The following is a 16,217-nucleotide window of genomic DNA, read 5'->3' as shown; positions in this document are numbered from 1 at the left end:
CACCTCATTTCCTGTTCGTTTTCTCTGCTTCCTATGTACGGAATAAAATGTGATCAGCCACCTTCCGACTCCTGCCACGATGGACTTGATTCCTCTGAAATCTTAAGTCAAAGAACCCTTTCTTCTCTAAACTGTTTTTGGTCATGGTGTTGAATCACAGCAACAGCAAAATAACAACCTTTAAAGAAATGACTTTTAGCTTGCACAGTTAGGCTTTTTTATCAGTAGGCTACGATACTGCTACAATCTGAATGTTGGTGTCTCTTCAAACTTCAAGAGTTAAAAATCCACTCCTCCCTGAGAAGGGCGGTATGCACCAAAAAGGGATCGCAGCCCTCCAGGTCATGGCACTAGGTGAGTGAGGTCACTGGGAGGTGATTGGCCCTGAGAGCAGAGGTGGAAAGGCACACCCTAAATGTGGGCAGCATCAGGCTGCTAGGATGGCGGGTTGAATGACAGGAGAAATAGAGCCTAGATGCAATGCCAGCAGCTCCCTCATAATCTGGCCCCCGCTGCCTCTGTGCCCAGACGAACTATATCCTTCAACTGTGAGCCAGAATAAACTCTTGCTTCCTTATGTTTCCCTTTCAGGTATTTTTGTCAGAGCATCAAGACAGCAACTGATGCAGCTCTCCGTATGGGCTCCTCACATGTACATAAATATGGAAGAATATCCAACTGGTTTCAGCCTTGAGTGGGAGTAGGGTCATATTGACCAAAAATTATTTAGCCCACTACTTATTTTCCTGCTAGATTTTCTTAACTTTTCCTTTTTTAATAAGAATTTCAGTCTTATAAAAATGCATAAATAGTGAACAATCTTATAATCCATTCACAGAGTCACAATGTGTGCCACGCTTCCTCAGTCCTCTCTAATCTAGCCTATCTATTGCATTTTAGTTGACTAAAAGCCCATTTTCAACTTTGATTACAGGCTTCACCCACACGGCGCTAACCGACTTGGAGGCCAGTACTCTTTCCCGCTGGCACAAATTCAGCAAGGGTCATAGGGGACTGGAGATGGCAGCCCCTAAAACGATTCTGGGAGCCGGGCGTTGGTGGCGCACGCCTTTAATCCCAGCACTCAGGAGGCAGAGGCAGGCGGATCTCTGTGAGTTCGAGGCCAGGCTGGACCGACAGCCTCCAAAACAGAGAAACCCTGTCTCGTAAAACCAAAAAAAAAAAAATTAAAATGATTCTGGGAGTGGTGCTGCTGCCCTGTGTTGGGAGAGAGCGTGTCCAGGGGAGAGACGATTAAACAAAGATCTGGGGCTGAGCTTGAACACCAGGTCCAACAGAACCGATCAAACCAAAGCAGAGTCGGTCATGCTAAGTGCCAGACTGTGAAAGTGAAGGTGTAAAGGAGCCGAAAGATCCCAAAGGTGAAAGCAGGTTCCAGTCCACCTAGGCCAGCCAAATAAGGATATCCAAATAGATAACTACACGAACAAACAAATAAAAGTTGAACCATGGTTCTGCTTCTGTGTTCCCTTCTTAGGAAGCCAAGTCCTGCTCTTACTGCCTGTATAAAGTGAGGACATGGCTACTCCAAGGTATGGCTGAGGAGAAGGATCTTTTTTTTTTTTTTATTTTATTGTAGATATGAGGGAGAGTACAGCCAGAGGCGTCTGGAAGAGTCCAGAGCAAGGGAAGTAGTATATTGAACATGGACAGTAGGGTGGACCAGGCCATGAGGGGAGGGGGGGAGAGGAGAGAGAGGAAGACAAAAGAGAGGACCAGAAAGAGAGGCAAGAGGGGGCCAAGAGGACCAACAGAACTCAAGGCCAAAACGACAGGGTTACCTAGAATGAGGAGCTGGAGCAGCAGCGGAGAGGTTGGGGGTGGGGGGGGTGGGGCGAGAAGCGCTAAGAGGAGTCCCAGGGTGCTGACTGAGCCTGGAGGCCAGCAGACACTTTGGTATGTTAATAGGCATCGGTTAGCCCTTTGTCTGAGTTTCTTACGCACCTGACACTGCCTGACAGTTCCCAGGCGGTTTAAGTGAACTCTACCTCGACTCCTGAATTTCCAATAGTAGCTAATTACTTTTAATTTAAACATTGTTTTTAAAAGATAGGGTCTCTCTACGTGGTCAAAAGTGGCTTCCAATTCCCAGCCCTTGTCCCTCAGGCGTACACCATCACATTCGACAATTTATCTTCTGACAGAAGCAGAAGGAGACAACACAGACAAATTCCCTCCCAAGCAATGGTTCTCAAGCCGGGGGTCATGACCCCTTTTTGGGTGGAAAGACTCTTTCACAGCGATCGCCTAAGACCATCAGAAAACACAGATCTTTACAATTCATAACAGTAGCAGAATTACAGTTCTGAAGTAGCAACGAAAATAATTTTACGGTAGGGGGTCACCACAACATGAGGAACTGTCTTAAAGGGTCGCAGCATTAGGAAGGTTGAGAACCTTCAGAAGGCTAGCAAAACCAGGCAGAGAGCATCCCCACTTCCCAAAGAGGAAAGGGACACAGCCTAATCAATGTCAGTTAGGGATCAACAGAAACTCCTTAAAGTCCAATCTAATCCCAAAGCATACTCCTCAGTTCTAGGTTGAGTCCCTCTAATTTTTTAGTGCCGTGTTTTTATTAAGCTCGTGAAAGGATTATGGTCTTCAAGATGGAACAAAGGGTAAAGGATTACCATATGCATTTGGCTCATCTTTTAAAAAACAAGGTGGAGGACCGTCTGAGGTGGCACACCCAGCAATCCCAGCACTCGGGGAGGCTGAGGCAAGAGGACTGCTGAGAGCCGTGGGCTAGAAAACAAGACCCTGTCTCAAAAACAGAAAAACAAACAAACAAAAAAACCCAGGGGCTATAGAGATGGCTCAGTGGTTAAGGACACGGATTTGGTCCCCGACACCCACATGGTGGCGCATAACCACGTGTTAACTCCTGCTCCTGGGGACCCGACGCCCTCCTCCGGATGTCCACTGGCAGGCACCAGGCACGCACGTGGTGCACATATGTACACGGCAGGCAAAATACTCACACTAGTAACATTAGTGGGTATCGAGAAGAAATAGCAGAAAAAGAAAACCCCGTCTAACCAAAGAAGGAGCTTTGAATGCCCCGTGCTTAGGGCGACTAAAGGAGACCTTTGCCATCAGATCAGCTGGCTCCAGCAGGCAGGGGTCCTCCCGGGCTCGTCTGGCCCCCTCCCCCTCCCGGCAGCCCTTGCGCGGGGAGGCGGGCCGGTCTCCGGCTCTCCCACTCTGCGGATCGCCTTGGCGGGCGTTTTGAAAGGCCGGGCGCACGCAGAGGCTCCCGCAGCCGGCCTCCCGCTCCACGGTGCGGGGCTGGGTCGAGGGCCCACGAGTGGGTCTGGGTGGCTGAGAGCGCAGGGTCCCCCGACCGGGTCACCGGCAAGGACGCGGCGCTGACCGGCGCCCTGAAGCCGCCGCCGTGCGGCGGACCGACTGCAGCCAGGGCGCCGCCCGCAGTTGCCGGCGCCGCGGATAGCTTCCGGGGCTTCCTGGAGGGAGCAAGGACTTTGCTGCGCCGTGTCACAGACGGAGCCCGGAGCACGCGGAGAGGGAAGGGAGGAGACGCGAGTTGCTCCCACAGGCGCCGGGTCCCGAGCCGCCGAGCCCCCGGGGGCGCGGCCTGCGCATGCGCACCCCCTGCCTTCCTGCCCGCGCACGCTCGGTCCGGCCGCCCGCCGGGTCATGGAGACCTCGGGAGGCGCTGGGGGCGCCTTCCTGAAAGGTGAGGAGACACGCCTAGTTCTTTTTTTGGGGGGGGGGTGGTTCTGCGTGACGCGTGCTCGGAAGCCCTTCCTGGGCCACCCGGGTCCCCTGACTCAGGGTCCTCATCAAGCTGTGTGGCCCGCCCACCCCAGTCACTGTGTGGCCTTCACCTCTCTCGGGGTCCCTGCCATGACACCTATGCGAGTGTGTCGCGTGTGTGTCCCCCCACCCCCGGTGTAACCTGAACCCTGGGCAGCTGGCAGGAGGATCAGGTCCTATCTTAGCTCTCACCTCTGAGGCCTGGGTAGTTGTGGGAAGAGGAAAAGTAATTCTTTTGGTAATAATGGGAGTGGCCTCTCGGTGGGTCCTACCTACTCTGAGCTGGCACTCGTGGAACCTTCTTACTTTTGTGGTGTAAGGAGAGCAAGGCTTGTTCCTCCTTTGCTTAGCAGGGTCCTCTTGGTTGAGCCCGCAGGGTGCCTGTTGACAGGCATGACTCCACAAACTGAGACCTGGGCTGTGCTGATGCCGGTTGAGGTTGGCTTTGAGGAAAGGTCTGTGTGGAGGGACTTGGAGTGCCACAGCTGAAAGAACAGACTGACTAGTCGTTTGCACAATTCCGTAACCAGGCAGGGGTGACTGTTTTTCTGGTATTGCTGCAGTATTTTGTAACAGAACCAGGTATTGCATTTGCTTCCCCACTGTTACTTAGCAGTGGGACCTCTTGGAGAAAAAAATAATTTGGTTTTGGAGACAGTCTCAAACCCATGCTAACCTACAATACTTGCTAGGCAGCTGAGGCTGACCTTGAATCCTCCTGCCTTGAGATGGGATTAAAGGTGTGGGCTTCCAAGTGTTGTAGTAGGCTTAAAACCCAGAACCTACTGCATGCTAAATAAGCAGTCTATCAACTGTGCTACATCTCCAGCCCTTCTTCAGAGTTTAGATATGAAAAAAAAGATGAATCTAATTTCCTTCTCCATATATATTTTAAGACAAGGTCTCCTGCAGCCCAAGCTGGCTTCCAACATGCTCTATAGCTGAGGCTGGCCTAGAACTCTTGACCCTCTTGCCAAATCCCTAAATGCTAAGGTTACAGTCATGTGCTAATATGCCCAGCTCCACAAACAAAATCTTACTAGAACAAAGATATATTGGCTTGTTAACCTACTGCCTATGATATGGCCTGGAATAATTACTGTTTGTTTACAGAAAGCAGAATTCAGGATAATTAAGCCCAGGTTAGGAAGATTTTTAAGTACCACCAAAATAGCAGTGACGATATTTTGAACATATTCCTAATAGAAATTTTCATTTATTTTCTTAACATAAATAAAACTAGAGGAAAACCTGTTGAGCAGGGGGTATTGCAATTTTACAGTGTGTATTTCCCCCTGCTAATGTCTTGCTTATTTTCAGATATTGTGGCCTATGTTGAAGTATGGTCTTCCAACGGGACAGAGAATTACTCAAAGACATTTACAAAACAACTTGAGGATATGGGGGCAACGGTAAGAAATTAACATCAGAATGATTGATAGCCCACTGGCATTTTCTTGTTAGGGGAGCTGTTCCTTAGAAGACGAAGGACGTGGAAGACAAAACAAAGAAACGAAATAGCAGTTGGGCAGTGGTGCTTACAGAGCAGATGGTCTTGGAGGGTGTGAGGAGAAATCTAGGAGGAAACAGGAATCTGACAAGAATAAAGATACAGGAGAATCTAAGTTCCTAAGGGAAGGCTGTGACCTTAGACTTACTGGAAACATCTCATAGCCATTTAACTATCCATATCTACAGCTTGAAGCAGTCACAGCTATAGATTGCTATGTGGCACCAAGAGCTCTGGGTTCAGGAGAGAATATTGGCCTCACTCAGATTCCAGTTAGAGTGAATAGTGCTGAAGGAGGTGGCCTTTTGAATATTTAAGGACCAGTAATGGCCTGACCACCAACCCAGGGGCAAGAGAGAAAAATATGTCAGGAAAATGCGGAAGCAAGTATGGAAGAATTAAAAGACTGGAATTCAGCCAGGTGTTGGTGATATACCCCTTTAATCCCAGCATTTGGGAGACAGAGGCAGGTGGGTTTCTGGTTCAGTGCCAGCCCGGTCTACATAGTGAGTCCCAGGACAGCCAGAGCTACATGGAGAAACCCTGTTGCAAAACAAACAAAAACAAAAGATGGGGATTCAGAACAAAAGAGCCCCCAAGGAAAGGTATGATATACGTGAGGTTTGAAAACTCTGAGGTGACTTTCTTAGTTCACTTTCTCATTATAGAGATAAAGGGGTTTGAGGTAAGTCTAAGAATCCTGGCTTAGAGCCAGGCGTTGGTGGCGCATGCCTTTAATCCCAGCACTCGGGAGGCAGAGGCAGGCGGATCTCTGTGAGTTCGAGGCCAGCCTGGTCTACAGAATGAGTTCCAGGACAGCCTCCAAAACAATACAGAGAAACCCTGTCTCGAAACCCCCCACCCCCAAACAAAAAAGAATCCTGGCTCAGGAGAAAATGGAGACAGTGCTCTGGTAGGCAGTTTTGCTTTGAACAATGTGTGCTCACTTACTGGTCTTCAGGAGCCGCTCACTGACATAAGGTAGGTGACAGGATAGATAACTCAAGGCAGTGTAAGCATTGATGTTAGAAGAAAATTGAAAATGTATTTAATCACACAGCTTAGCAGCTCTGTGTGTGTGGAGCAGTGGCGACTCTTGGGACTGACTGAGAATTGCTGTTCTTTGCATCATGAATTGTAGTGTAATGCATATCCTACAGTACATAGCCCACTTAACAAAATGCCGTTTCTACCACCTCAATCCCAAGTAAAACCGTGATAAATCAGGGACTTTCTATATGGAAGGCCAGTGTAGTTTCCATTGAAGAGGCACAGCAGGTTTTGTTACACTGACATGTGGGACACCAAGTAGAGTTTTATTTTAGGAGGGTTGGAGTGTAAATTCTGGCTCATGTCTCCGTCTAGATGTAGTCCGTGGCAACCCCATCCAAGGTGTGGGATTTTTTTTCCAGATCCTCGTCTGTTAAGCTGTTAAAGGCGTACAGGTGCTGTTTATTGTCTGATAATGGGAACATCTCAGGGAGGGTGTCCCCAGCTGTTAAGTTGGGCTCTTTCTGATTGCCTTGAGAATGGCTGTGCACTGTTTAAAACTACTATGACAGGGCTGTGAAATCTGTAACGAAGCCCTTTGTCCTTTGCTTTATGGTCCTTTTGTGCTGGGAGAGAATTCTTGGTCTCATGAGTACTAGTACACCATCAGTGAGCTAGGTCCCCAATCTCTTTACAGTTCTGGAAAGATAATCATTTAAAAAAAGTTTTTAAACATGTATGGGTGGAGGACAGGAACACATAGCATATGTGTGGTCAGAAGACAGCTTGAGGTGGAGCAGGGCCTCCTACCATGCAGGACCTGGAGAACACCTGTCATTAGACGTGGTGGTGCAAGTGACTCCCTTTACCCACTGAGTCGTGTCACCAGACCCCAAATGTTTTGTTTTTAAACTCTTCTTTTTTATACTTGCTTTCATATTTCCAGTGTACAGTACTTTCCAGGGAAGATAAAGTCCAAGACCTCCCCCCCCCAGGATGCCTGAACTTGCAGATAGTACAGAGCCCTATCTATGCATACACACCCATGAGCTGGCCCAGTAGTATAGGGCAGTATCCCAGCTACCTGAGAGAGTGAGGCACATAACCAAGTTGAAGATGTCTTATCAGGTCTTGTATCACAGTTAAAAAAATAAAAACAGCTTTATTCTCAGTACTAGTGAGGCAGAGGCAGGTGGATCTCTGTGAGTTCGAGACCAGCCTGGTCTACAGAGCAAGTTCCAGGACAGCCTCCAAAACAATACAGAGAAACCCTGTCTTGAAAAACAAAACAAGAAAATAAATAAGAACAGAAAGGGTTGGTTATGTACGTATAGATTTAGTAGTAGAATATCTGCCAAGCATGCTTAATACCACAGGTTCAAGCCTCCCCAGTACTGGGATTATAAGCATGAAACACCATGTCTGACTTTTTACACAAATCCAGCAAATCAAACTTGCAGTTGTTTTTTGTTTTTTTGGTTTTTTTTTGTCTCTTTTACTTTTGGGGGGGCTGCCACCCAGCTCCAAGTAAATATACAAAGGAGGCTTATTATTACTTATGAATGCCTGGCCTTAGCTTGGCTTACTTATTGCCAGCCTGCCCTCCTTCCTTCCTTCCTTCCTTCCTTCCTTCCTTCCTTCCTTCCTTCCTTCCTTCCTTCCTTCCTTCCTTCCTCCCTGCCTCCCTCCCTCCCTCTCTCTCTCTCTCTTTCTTTCTTCCTTCCTTTCTTTCTAATTTTATGTGCATTGGTGTTTTGCCTGCATGTATGTCTGTCAGATATTGGAGTTACAGACAGTTGTGAGCTGCCATATGGGTGCTGTGAATTGAGCCTGGGTTCTCTGGAAGAGCTGCCAATGCTGTGGAAGAGCTGCCAATGCTCTGAACCACTGAGCCATCTCCAGCCCCCATTACCAGATTTTCTTAAATTATCTCATCTATCTTTTGCCTCTGGGCTTTTCTCTTTCTCTGCATATTTTTCTTTATTTCTTACTCTGTGGCTTGCTGTGTAACTGGCCCCTGATGTCCTCCTCCTGTTGCTCCTTCTCTTTTTCCCAGATTTCTCTTCCCATTTATTCTCTCTGCCTGGCATCCCTGCCTATCCTTTCTCCTGCTTTGCTATTGGCCATTCAGCTCTTTATTAAATAATCCGGTGTTTTAGACGGGCACAGTAACACAGCTTCACAGAGTTAAAGACAAATGCAACATAAAACAATGCAACATATCTTTGCATCATTAAACAAATGATCCACAGAATAGACAAATGTAACACATCTTAAAATAGTATTCTACAACACAAACTGCGGATATCAGTATTTGCAAAGCAGACACTTCACTGACTGAGCCATTTCCCCAGTCCCAAAAAGCATATTTCGACTTAGTATTTTAGCTGATTGAAAAATATTTTAGCTGATTGAAAAATATTAGCATGTACTCTTTGTCCCTGAAGGAATGGATTCATTACCTTTTTACACAAAGTCTCATTATATCGCTGTACTCAATCTCAAGTGATGATCCTCCTACCTCAGTCTCTGAAGTGCTAGGATTACAGGCTTGTGCCACCATACCCAGCTTCTACATTCTCTTCTGACTTCAGATTGCTATTGATAGTGTCTGATCTAGTTGTTCTCATTGCTTGAAATGATGGCATGTGTGCTGGCTAGTTTTATGTCAGCTTGACACAAGCTAAAGTCATCTGTAGTATATCTCTTAATTAGTGATTGATGGAGGAGGGTCCAGCCTATTGTGGGATGTGCCACCCCTTGGCTGGTGGTCCTTGGTTCTTTAAGAAAGGAGACTGAGCGAGCCAGGGGGAGTAAGCTAATAAGCAGCACTTGGGAGGCAGAGGCAGGCACATCGATGAGTTCAAGGCCAGCTTGGTCCACAGAGTTCCAGGACATCAGGGCTACACAAAGGAGCCCTGTCTCTGGGAGGAGAGAGGGGAAGACAACTTTCCTCCCAAGTTGCTTTGGTCATGGTATTTTGTTTCTTAACAGCAATAGTTAGTAACCAAGTCAGGATATGTGATTGGTATGGAGCATTTCTCACACTGTGCTATGCCTTAAAAGGGTCTTTTGATACAGAATGCAGGTCTTTTTATAATTTGTTTCGTTTCCCCAATTTGTTATGTTTTAACCCCCTAACTTGGCTACAGGATTGTGATCTGTACTTTTTATGGTCCTGTCTTGCCTTATTACTTATTCTCTGTGTGCTCTGTTGCTGGGGAGATTTTATTTACCTGGCTGTCTACTGTTTCTATGGATTTTTTTTCCCATTCTTAACTCTTTAGGTCTTGACCCCTTTGAATTATCTGATCTTATCACATACATATTGCATTGTCTCAAAATACTGCTTTTAGCTTTAATTAGATACATATTCTCCTTGCTGTTTGTTTCCTCCAAAACACTGTCTCTCTTTAATGTAGGAGATTTTCATTTATATATTTATCTACTGACTTATTGAGAGAGGGTCTCGTGTGCTTAGGCTGGTCTAGAACTGGCTGTGTAGCAGATGATGATGGCCTTGACTATGTGTCTCCACCAAAGCACTATGATTACCAGTGTCTACCACCATACCTGGCTTTTAAAAATGGTGGGAGGATAGAACCCTGTTCTTTGTGTGTGCTAGGCAAGCATTCTATCAACCGAATTATGCCCACAGCCCAACTTGGCAAGTTCAGAAGAATGTAAGGTGTGTGTGCCTATGCATGTGCACACTTGCCACAACTCACATGTGGAGGTTAAAAGCTGAAGATGGTTTTCAGACTCCCAGTCTTTCCAGCTGTAAGAAGATGCTGCCTTCTCCTGTCCGTTTTTCTTTTCCTTGTGCTTTACCCCCAGGGGCTCCTGGTTTGGTCTCTCCCATTCTCTTTATCCTTGTTCTGTTCTTGGAAGCTTTATTGTTGGAGTAAGGGTGACATGAGCAGAAGCGTTATTGGGAGGTAAGGGTGACATGAGCAGAAGCGTTATTGGGAGGTAAGGGTGATGTGAATGCTAGCCCTCATTCTGATTGCAGCAAATGTCTCATTATGTAGTTCTGGCTGACCTGGAACCCTGTGTGGACCAGGCTGACCACAGACTCAGAGAGAGCCTCCTGCTTCTGCCTTCTAAGGGATAGGTGCTGGAATCAAAATTATGTACCATCATGCTATGAAAAAAAAAAAAAACATTCCACATCCACCACAGTATTTTTTTCTGGTCTATTATGAGAGGTGAAATTCTCTGGTAAGGGTTTTGATCATTTTGACAAATTTTGAACAGATAGCAGTGAGTTACTTAGTTTTTGGATTTTGTCCACAGGTTTCAAAAACTTTGAACAAGCAAGTGACCCATGTGATCTTCAAAGATGGGTATCAAAGCACCTGGGACAAAGCCCGGAAGACAGGGGCGAAGCTGGTTTCCGTCCTCTGGGTTGAAAAGTAAGTAGTTGCCCTCTATTTTTCTCCTACAGTTTTCTAAGATTGGTCCAAATCTAATTTTAATGCTTTGACTGGGTCATAGAATTCGGTAATATTTGATTTTCATCTTTTCTTGGCTTTCTGTGGAGGCCAGTACCTTAATATCTTTAAGTCTTAGTTTCTGCAGCTGAAAAATAGATGAAGTGCTGATTCCATGCAGAGAGAGGGTGAGTATGAAGGCCTAAGATGTGCAGGAGACTTGTAGAGTGTGACAGAGCACTGTGTATCATTACCTGATGTTGCTGTTAACATTAGGTAGCATTAGGTTGTCATTGCAGGAGCTTATTTTCCTCACAAACTGTGTACCTCAGTCGTCTGTTGCTTTATACTTCTGCTTGGTGAAGCAGAAAAATGTGGGTGGACATTGGGTAAATCTGCTTTTTGCTTTTAAGTCATCTCTTTTAATTGGCTTATCCAATTTGAGTAGCCAAACCTGACTTGGGGCACAAGTTATAACCCCCAAGTGTAATAACAATCCCAGTACTCCCCACTTGGGGTCTGAGATGGAGGGAGAGGAGTAGAGGCAGGAGGAGGACCAGAGTTCAAATTCATCTTCTACTATATAGGAATTGTTGTTTGAGGCAGTGTGGGCTATGTAAGACCCAGTCTCCAAGAAGAGGAAAAAAGCCCTTTGTATTAGAGATGCAGGAAATAGCATAACTGGCCTGATATGGCATTTTTATTTAATTCCCCTTTCCAGTCAGAATCATTGGACCTCTGTATATACTACTATTCTGTAGATATGTCCTTCTGCAGGTTTAAATGCCAGAAATTGGGTTTTTAACTCAAAGGGGCTTTCACATTGTGATTTGTGGTAGATGCTGCCAAATTTTCCTAGAAAGAATACCTTAATTTCTATTCTTTCAAGTAATATGAAAAGCTATGTCTTAATTTGTCAGTAAAGAGTATTGTTTTTATTCTAATTTTTCCTAACTTTAAGTGAGCGGAAATGACCTCTGTTAGTCACTGGTCTGGCTTCTCTTTTTAACTGCCCAGGATCACTCATCAGTTTCTCATTGGCTGTCATCGTGTGTGTGGCTTCTAGTGTCCCATTGTGCTGGGTCTGTTGGGCACCAGGTTTCATACTTTAACAGTCTCTGATGAAAACGACCTTTCCTTTGGACAGCAGAAAATTTTATATCCAAGAAAACAAAAGATGAAGACAGAGTAATTAAAGATCAACCTGGCTCTCATCTCTTGGGTCTTTTGGAGAAAGTTGTTCATAAGTTAAAATTTTAAAACAGTCACTAACATACATTAAAAAAAAATGAAATGCATCCATTAACTATTATCAGCCTGTTAAAGGAAGGTCTAAGACTGCTTGCTGCAGGTCCAGGACCTAGACCTGTGGAGGAGTGACCCTTAGGGGTCAGTGTGACTGGCAAGTGCATGGTGATGCAAGGGACGGAGAACGTGAGGGACCTGCAGTGGCCACTTTCCAAAGCAGTGCGAGACAGAGTGGTGATCAGCGTGCCCACTGCTTTAAGACCTGCTGTCTGGCTACCCTTTGCAAAGTCTCAGCATGCCCCTAGCTAACGTGTGCATCCTGCTAGAGGTGGGATGGACTGTAGGTGGCGCTAGGCTGACAGACGGTCAGAGAGCAGTTTGGCTTCTAATGTGACATGAAAAATGGGCCTGGCAAACTTCAGGTGACCAGCGGACACTATCGTATTTCCACAAATGACTTTCTTTGCACAATTACATAATTGCATTTCCTTTTTTAGCACCTAGTTCAGCTATAGTTTCCTCCAATAATATTCGAAGAACATAGTCCTGTGTCCTGTGCTGATTCTCATCTGGATCCAGCCACCTGGTGAAGGATGGAGACTGGTGCGCGGACACTCTGCTTTCTTCTGACCCTCACTGGGGACAGCCTGGTGTTCAGTACCTGGAACTCAGATCCCAGTCCAGCTCCACCCGTGTTTGCTCTGCACAGACACCCCTCAAACACGCCTTCCTGTGCTGTTCCTTGTGTTCCAGGGGGACAGCTGTTAGGACTGTGTGCTAGCCAAGTGAATATTTTCAGATATGCCCAGTACCCGATCCGATATGTCTGTGTTCGAAAACAATACGCTGCTGCTCAGGTGCCTCCCTGACTGTTTTAAGGGGTAAAGGGCAGTGAGGGAGCAGCCGGGCTGGCCCTGGGGAGAGAGTGGAAATTACAGGTTATCTCTTGGGGAGAAGCCCTCTTAATGGGAAGCAAGCCGCTGTGGCCTCCCTGGGCTACAGACCTTGTCTGCACTGCTTGAGACACTGTTTCGACTTGGCCACTAGATGGGGTGCTGATGTTGCCATTTTGCATTTCTGAAAAATACTAGAAGTCTAAAAGAAAGCATGGGGTGCCAGGTAAATGTGAGGCTTTTTGTTATCAGTGCAGTTTGGTTTTTATTATTATTATTATTATTATTTTTTTTTTTTTTGGTTTTTACGAGACAGGGTTTCTCTGTATTGTTTTGGAGGCTATCGGTCCAGCCCGGCCTCGAACTCACAGAGATCCGCCTGCCTCTGCCTCCCGAGTGCTGGGATTAAAGGCGTGCGCCACCACCGCCTGGCGGTTTTTATTATTTTTATATGTCTGTGTGGGTATGTGCACGTGAGTTATTACCCAGGAAGGCCAGAGGCATCAAATCTCCTTGGAGTTGGAGTTACAGCTGGTCGTAAGCTGCCTGATGTATGCCCTAGGAATCGAGCTCCAGTCCACTGGAAAAACATTACATGTCCTTAACTACTGATTCATCTCTTTAGACCTTGTTTTTGTTTTTTGAGACAAGGTCTCACTTTGTAGCCCAAGCTGGTTTGGAACTCACAGAGAGTCACCTGCCTCTGCCTCCAGAGTGCTGGGATCGAAGATGTTTATAATCATACCTAGTTCAGTGTGAGTTTTTACCGAGTAACTTCATACTTAACATCAGTGTGATCATGCAAGTCCCTTGCCTAGATTTGTTACTGACATCATGTTTTATTTCATGTGTGAACTGACTGAATTCCAAACCTGAGCTTGTCACCTCCTAAAGGTGAGTTATTGAGATACTTAATCTAAAGTTAGACAAAACATGTCTTCTATAACTGTCCCCTAGACCAGACAAATTTTGCTGATAAGAATCAATCCTTTCCCCAAACTATTAGCTATAGAACATGTTTAGTAATTTTATAAACTTGGGCAGATTTAGTTTGTAAACCCAAAGGGAGACGGCACTGCTTACACACCAGATCTGGTGCAGACATCTCCAGACTAGCTGACCTTCTCCTTACGGTGACCAGGGTATTCTGTATGTGGTGATAGGATCCCAGACTTAGTTTCTCTTATGTTCAGAGGAGTTCCCACCAGTTCTCTGCTTTTACTGACATTTTTCTTGAGTGAACAACTGGTAAGAACAACTCAGGATTAAACTCGTAACCAGGCTAGAGAAGAAGCACATAAGAGACATTTCCCTCCTGCTGCTCTTTGACTACTTTTGCTCGCTTTTCTCGTTTGTCTTGTTTTTTCCCTTTCATCTCCAACCTTCTCTTGTCTGACCGTGTATGTATCTGTAGCTCAGCAGTCTTTGTGCCGCTGCCTCCACAATGTTGAGATCCCTGGCATGAGTCGGTCAGTACGCCCAGCTCTTCTGTTGGGACCATTCCTAAAGCTATGGGCTTCTGGAGGCTTAAATGATGGGATTGTTTCTTAAAACCAGCTTTGTAAATGTATGACTTAAACCAAGTGTGGGGCTCATGCTGGTAACATTTGCATTTGGGAGGCTGAGACAGGAGGATCACTGAGTTCAAGGCTACGTTGGGCTATTATAACTAGTTCCAAATAGCCTAGGGTACAATTTGAGACCCTGTCCCAATATGTACCTATTTAAGTTTACAGATCAATATGTTACATTTGTTAACCACCAGACTCAAAATATAGGGGTTTTATAGCCCTGCAGAGTACCTCCTGCCCCCTTGCGGTCAGCTTCCTTCTCTCCAGCCCCTACCCCAAAGCAGTCTCTTGTCTGGATTCTGTAGCCGGAAGTTAGTTTCGCTGCTGTAGAATCCCAGGCAGATGGACTCTTCAGCGTGGACTGCTTGGCTTCCTTCAGTCAATATGATGTTTTAGAGATTTCTCCATGACTTATGCAGCAATAGTTTCCTTTCATTTGTTTAGCCAAGTAGTATCTATTGCATGTACATACCACGGTGTGTTTGCCAGTGTTAGAAATTTGAGCAGTTTTCCATTTTTGGTTACTATGAATGAAGTTGTTATGGAGATCTGTGTTTGTGCCTTTCTGTGTTTTCATTTCCCGTGGCTTATTACCCAAACAAGATGGCCGCATGGTTTTGCATTCCTGCATCAGTGTGAGTGTTCTTGTGTTCTGTGCTTTCACCCACGCTTGGGATTTGTCTATCATCGGAATTTAGCTATTAAGAGTGGATATATAGCAGTCGCTCGTAAGTTCTAATTTACATGCCATACAGTTTTCTCAGAGTATACAGTCCACTGCTTTCAGACATGGCTCCGAGAGTTGTGCAGCCATCTCCACAATTGTATTTTGTATCTTTAATCGAAGCTTGTGCCTTTAACCATCACTCCCCATGTCTGAAGCCTCAGCAACTGTTTGTCTGCTCTGCCTGTATAGTTTCCCAGTTGTGGGCATTTTGTATAAATGTAGTCACATAGTATGGCAGCACCTGAGGTGGCTTCTTAGCAAAGTCCGTCTTGTTATAGTTTGTATTTACTTCTTTTTTTTCTGACCAATTATTATATGAATGTACGCGCACATGCACACACTCTCTCTCTTTCTCTCTCTCTCTCTCTCCCTCCCCCCTCTTTCAGGACTCAAACATTACAGGACTTGGGGTGTAGCTTAGTTTCTTTTCTGTTGCTGTGACAGAAATACCCTGACAAAAACAACTTAGGAAGAAAACTCTCTGAGATCTGTCTACCTGCCCCTCCTAAGTGCTGGGATTAAAATCGTGAGCCACGCCGGGCGGGCCTTTAATCCCAGCACTCGGGAGGCAGAGGCAAGCGAATCTCTGTGAGTTCGAGGCCAGGCTGGACCGACAGCCTCCAGAACAATACAGAGAAACCCTGTCTCGTAAAAACCAAAAAAACAAAAAAACAAACAAACAAAAAAAAAACAACAAAATCATGAGCCACCATACCTGGCTTTATTGGCTGTTATTTTACTTGAAATATGTGCATGCTCAAATAGGACTGGTTTGTAGTAAGATAAAAGTGTCATTTCTTCTTAGTGGATTGGGAGTATAGTCAGTGAACTATACCACACTCCTAATTCAAGTGCTCTGGCTGTCAGTCCCCTCCCCCCATACCATCCTGAGGGAGAAGCAGTAGCTGCAAAAGCAGCCACAACTGCTGGAGAGGCTCATGACACATTGTAGTAGTTAATCAAGTCATTCCTCTAACTTCACTAACTATTCAGAGATAAGCTGGGCAAGGGTCCTATAGTGGATCAAAAGACACCAGTTACTAAGGT

The 16,217-nt window shown here is 45.7% G+C and overlaps 1 protein-coding gene and 1 long non-coding RNA gene across 3 annotated transcripts in view; both read left to right on the top strand.

Annotated features, from left to right (window-relative positions):
- Positions 1–238: 238 nt before the first annotated feature.
- On the top strand, positions 239–1,472 carry LOC110343253. Its single transcript, XR_002385463.2, has 2 exons — positions 239–354; positions 592–1,472. It is a non-coding gene; the product is annotated as an uncharacterized LOC110343253 (long non-coding RNA).
- A 1,772-nt stretch (positions 1,473–3,244) lies between these two features.
- Positions 3,245–16,217, top strand: part of Mcph1 (microcephalin 1) — a 191,418-nt gene continuing 178,445 nt past the window's right edge. Inside the window, exons 1-3 of one of the 2 annotated variants that reach the window (XM_040733413.1) lie at positions 3,245–3,718; positions 5,119–5,210; positions 10,595–10,713. In XM_040733413.1, coding sequence (XP_040589347.1) covers positions 3,679–3,718; positions 5,119–5,210; positions 10,595–10,713 — 251 coding nt within the window. In that variant the 5' untranslated portion in view covers positions 3,245–3,678. Of the gene's footprint in view, positions 3,719–4,157; positions 4,381–5,118; positions 5,211–10,594; positions 10,714–16,217 lie in introns of those variants that run through there. The other variant, XM_040733414.1, reaches the window with a different exon arrangement.

This window comes from Mesocricetus auratus, unplaced genomic scaffold (genome assembly GCF_017639785.1).
Source record: "Mesocricetus auratus isolate SY011 unplaced genomic scaffold, BCM_Maur_2.0 Super-Scaffold_100031, whole genome shotgun sequence".
Classification (NCBI taxonomy): domain Eukaryota; kingdom Metazoa; phylum Chordata; class Mammalia; order Rodentia; family Cricetidae; genus Mesocricetus; species Mesocricetus auratus.
The sequence above is the reverse complement of the archived record's forward strand: the minus strand, read 5'-3'. Positions and strand labels throughout refer to the sequence as shown.